The sequence below is a fragment of the Eleginops maclovinus genome, chromosome 9 (genome assembly GCF_036324505.1).
Source record: "Eleginops maclovinus isolate JMC-PN-2008 ecotype Puerto Natales chromosome 9, JC_Emac_rtc_rv5, whole genome shotgun sequence".
In the NCBI taxonomy this organism is placed as follows: domain Eukaryota; kingdom Metazoa; phylum Chordata; class Actinopteri; order Perciformes; family Eleginopidae; genus Eleginops; species Eleginops maclovinus.
This window is the reverse complement of record NC_086357.1, coordinates 3,367,969-3,373,092: the sequence shown is the minus strand read 5'-3', so window position 1 is coordinate 3,373,092 and position 5,124 is coordinate 3,367,969. Positions and strand designations below refer to the sequence as shown.

The 5,124-nt window shown below is 39.9% G+C and overlaps 1 protein-coding gene across 1 annotated transcript; it reads left to right on the top strand.

Moving 5' to 3' along the window:
- Positions 1 to 1,441: 1,441 nt before the first annotated feature.
- On the top strand, positions 1,442 to 3,724 carry gadd45ab (growth arrest and DNA-damage-inducible, alpha, b). Its single transcript, XM_063892235.1, has 4 exons — positions 1,442 to 1,595; positions 2,352 to 2,453; positions 2,569 to 2,776; positions 2,957 to 3,724. The coding sequence occupies exons 1-4, from the start codon at positions 1,447 to 1,449 to the stop codon at positions 3,068 to 3,070; spliced, it is 573 nt and encodes a 190-aa protein (XP_063748305.1). The 5' UTR covers positions 1,442 to 1,446; the 3' UTR covers positions 3,071 to 3,724.
- Positions 3,725 to 5,124: the final 1,400 nt, after the last annotated feature.

Here is a 5,124-nt window from a genome sequence, read left to right as displayed (position 1 = left end):
TGTCACTTTGCAGAGCTGAGTGCTGCCACGTTGCCGGTAGAAGATGCATCGGTGAGACCGTTGTTTAGAGTTGAGCTGCTCTCCGGTCAGTTTCAGGGATTTTTCCGTCAGTAGAGGCACGATGAAACAGATTCCAAGTCAGCGAGGATGACTGATGTTTAAAGAGTTGTGACCTATCCACCAGGGGGCGCTCTAACTCATTATTATATACAGAGGTATGGAAACTCATGGTAGCTTCCTGCAACATAAGTATTTGTTACCAACAGAATATAGCCATGTCAGTTATGTCTCATAATAAATAAATACACGAATAATTACTTACACAATTTCATGTTAATCAGTGTAATTGTAGGACAGGCAGAGATAACTATATCACGTTTTCTTTCTACTTCAAAATATGCCCTTTTAAGTGATGAAAGTTACAAAATTCACGTATCCTACACAAGTACTATACTTAAGTAAAATTGACTTTAAACTTATACTACATCTAAAAAAATATTGAATATTTTACTAGGTTACATTTATCTGACGGATTTAGCAAAAACCAATAAATAATACAATCATTAAAGATAATATTTATATTTTGGCAATCAGATTTTATCAGTCCCCAGAGATAAATTCAAAAGTGAATGTGAAGGCAAGGCAAGTTTATTTATTTAGCACCTTTCAACACAAGGTAATTCAAAGTGCTTTACAAAATGAAAGACATTAAGAGCATTAAGAAATAGTGCAGCCATATATCAAATTTCATTTTGCAAAATAAAAATATAACACCTGGATAAGCTACACAATAACCTCTAATTTAAATATAAATCCACTGAAAATGCTTTTCCTCTTTGTCCTCCACCCTCTGTGATTTGAACATCTTAGATTTCAGGCTCCATACAACAATGCTCATAAGATATGCATTATTAAAACAAGATCATGCAAGATAATGAAAAATCATAAAGAGATAAACTTGTGTCTTTTCAAATACAGAGCTAAAATATGAACATAAATCAAATTTTAAATGAAGTAACAGACTATACATTTGTGACAATATTGCAAAAGAGTTATGCATACACAAAAAGAAAAATAAATAGATATAGAGGCTATATTTAATAAACAGTTCGTTAAACAGTTAGCAAGTTAACTGAAAAACTGCAATGTAGGTTCCAACTTTGTTTAAACATTTTTTTTATCCATTACATTTTGTAATGACTCTTATCTTTGTATTTGCTGGTCCATTGCGGGTACTATAATTGCCATAGGTCTCTCTGATCAAAGTGAATTGACAGTTGTGACTTTGTGATTAACTTGAAGTTTCTTTCCTACATCTGTGTGTAATCCCTGACACAGCCACATGGTATCGCTATATTTCCTAACAAAGAGGTGAAAGTGAAATCAGTGCTGCCAGTGACCGATGGGACGGCTTTATGCAAATGAGCAGTGTGGCAGCGGCTGTTAATGCTGGAAGCGTCTCTCTGCCCCGCACACGGTGAGAATCTCCGCACACAGAAGCACTGTGTCTCCGCTCTGGATATTTTATCACACCAAACCGCTCGGATGTGCAATATGACTTTTGAAGAAACTGGTGGAGATAATTCTTCAGATAGGTAAGCTCGTGTTGTTTTGCACATTTTTTGCATTTCTCTTCTTTTTTTGTCTTGGTACTGACTTGTCTTTGATGTGAACTTCCGTTTTTAACACTATGCAAATACCTTAACCTAGACACGTTTTGTTTCACTGCCCATGAGTTTACCCTCATGCAGTCAGTTGGGGCTGACATTAAGGCTCATGTCGTCTCATATTCAGTATTGCTTGCTGGTAACACAAGAGCAACGGTCGCATAACGTGCTAAGTTAAGCTATAGCATCTTTGGCGTTAACCTAAATAATGATGCTAACGTTAGCGCACGTTCACTATGTTGTTTTAGCTTGCGTCAACACTATGTGCTCAGTAATTCCGAGTCAAATATGTATGACGCAGATATGTGCACATTGTAAAGTCTTAACACGTTTCAGTGTGTTCTCATGGATTACTTTGACACACCTTTAAATTAAAGTCTTGTTATTACTTTTTTTTGGTAAGACCTCAGCTGCATGTATTTGTTGAAGGTGTCCAGGGTCTGCCCCTTAGAACGTTTTTCAAATTAAAATATGCAATTGTTAATGTTTTTAACACTTAACATATGTGTACTTGCAGAAAGCTTGCAGAAACGCGTTGCTCTCCACATTCATTTTACATCCACTTTGCATAGGTAGTGCCTTAAACGGCTCTCTTGAATGGAAGGGAAACCCGGTAATTGCATTGTTTTATGTGTTTGCTGGCTGATATCTTTTAATAAACACATGTAATGTTTATCTCCTCAGGATGGAAACGGTGGCTATAGCATTAGAGGAGGTCCTGAGCTCTGCATTGCCTCAGGGTTGCATCACTGCTGGAGTCTATGAGGCTGCAAAGTCACTAAATGCGTAAGTTAACAAAAAAAAGAACTCCTGCAGCTTCCCCTCTGCTTACTGTTCCTCTTCTTAAGGTGAGCTGTATTTCCTTTTCCTGACAACTCTGTCTTGCCTTTGTCTCGTGCAGTGATCCAGACAATGTGGTGTTGTGTCTGCTGACCACAGACGACGAGGAGGATGTGGCGCTCCAGATTCACTTCACCTTGATCCAGGCATTCTGCTGTGAGAATGACATTAACATCCTGCGGGTGAGCAACATGAGGCGTCTGGCAGAAATCCTGGGAGGAGTGAAGCCTGGAGGGGAGCCCGTGGACCTGCACTGTGTCCTAGTTACTGTAAGTGCCATTACTCATATGTGTTTACTGTAGTACTACATGTTGCTCACTTCCCTTCAGACTGGAAACAGTTTTAAGATCATTGCCAACACTTATAAGGAACTGTTGCTAGGAGTAGTTGTGCACTCTGTGTAATTGCAGTCTGTTTTAACATTTCATTTCATGTGCTTCCTCCTGCAGAATCCCCAGTCGTCCCTGTGGAAGGACCCTGCGCTGAGCAAAGTGACCAGATTCTGCAGAGAGAGCCGCTGTTTGGATCAGTGGGTGCCTGTTATTAACCTGCCGGACCGATGAAACGCGCTGTGGAATATGAATGTATGGTGTGCATTGGGGGAAAAGTAACTGCACAGGGCCTGTGTTGATGTCTGTGTTGGAAAGAGCCCCAGAGAGAGGCAGGAGGGGCAGCAAAAAAAAGAACTCGCGTCAGCCAAACTTTCCAACCAATTTCTCGGGTCATGGTGAACTCGCAGGCCAAGGAGGAGTGACTCAGCAGTCTGCGTTCCAGGATTTCCAACGTATGACTGCGCCTTTCTCTGCCGAGAAAGAAGCCTTTACAGGAAGCTGAGCCGTGTGAGCTGACAGGCACACATGGTGGGGAGCACAAACGCAGGACTGGGGGGGGGCAGACACAGAGCCTCAGTTTGACACGCCTCCAAGAACTGGAGCAGTCAGAGCGCTCGGATCCAGGAATTCCTCAAGAAAATTTGACCAAATCCATGAATTTGTTTAACAGCACATTTATTTAATAGTATTTAAGACGTGTCACTTTGATCACTCTAAAGGGAAAGTTTTCACACTTTATTATTAATATTATTATTTTAAGAGCAATGCAATGTTTCCACTTGTTCACTAACTGATGTTTTTACGTGTTATTAATTTAATGAGTTATATTTATTGTTCATGGAATTCTGCCTTGTTACTTTGAAATAAACAAACAAGCAACAGTTACCAGGGTGGTTCTGCCTCCATGATTTCCAGGTGCTTCAGGTGCTTGTAGGGAGTTGTACACTGTCCCGAGGAACAGTGAACGCCTCGTGCACCAGCAGAGAACACTTTGAGCTCAGCATGTTGCACCACAGGCTTTGGATTTCGCCCTGGCATGTCACTGTGCCGGTTAGAGGAGAAACCCAACACATACCTCACGCTTTGTGCAGCTTGCAACAGTAAAAAAAAAAGATAATGATCTGGGTTTTTTAAGGGTTGTCCTTAAAAATAACTTCTCATTTTTGTATGTTGCCAAACGTTTTTTATTTACAAGTTAACATTGTTGTAGTTTGACAGTTACAGACACGGGTGGACAAAGTACTTACATCTTTTTTACTCAAAGGTTGCAATACCAGAATATAGGAACATCTATTACTGGTAAATTACTGCATTCAAAAAGTTGCTAAAGTAAAAGTACAAAAGCCTCAGATTAAGGATATACTGAATTTTAAAAAGTAACATTTCTCATCAAACAGTTTGACCCATTCCATTAATGTGTTCATCACTTGAGTGTTACAGCTGGCAAAGCCTGTAATATTACATCATATTTTATTGATTGATTATATTATTATTGATCTAAATCTGCAAAGTAACTAATGTAAGGAGGTAAAAGAACACAATTATTCTTGGAAATGTAGAAGATGAAACAAAAAGTGAAACAAGTTTTTCAAAGTGCCACGTGAGCAAACTGAATAACTTTACAGCCATGAAACAGACTTTGCTGGGAACTCCAGTAAAATGTGACCTTTTGCACATTCAGAAAGCAGTGGGAGGAGAACTGTCTTTGTAGAGTAAACCTGCTTATTGGTACGGCTCCTTTACAACCTCCTGCAGCTACGCATCAGAGCTCCATTTACTGCTGAATGGGCTAAAAATAGCAGAGAGGAAAACCAGAAAAAAAAAACACGTTAAAGACTAATTTCAGACTGCAAAAAGAGACAACCAGAAATAATTGGTGCTTGCGTAGAATGGGGAGGGACAAAGCGCTCACACACAGAGGGTCCCAGCACAATGGGTGCATGAGTCAGGGCTATTCAGGTGTCCATTGCTAGAGCTGTACAGTGCTTTAGCTTCATGGCCAAAAATAGCTCTGTGAATAGAGGCGTTCCCCCTGACCACTCTCACACGGACAATAGTAACACTTGTAATTAACAGGCAGCGAGCACAGAGCTGCAGGGGGGGGGGGGGGGGGCACTGACAGCAGAGGGGAAGAAGTACTCTGATTGTATACCTAAGTAAAAGTAGCAATAATGAATTTTACAAAACTATGTTACAGGCATTCAAAATCTTACTTAGAAGTACAAAAGTAATCAAATGAAATGATACGTGAGGTACCAAAAGTTAAAGTTTCTTGTTAAGCACAA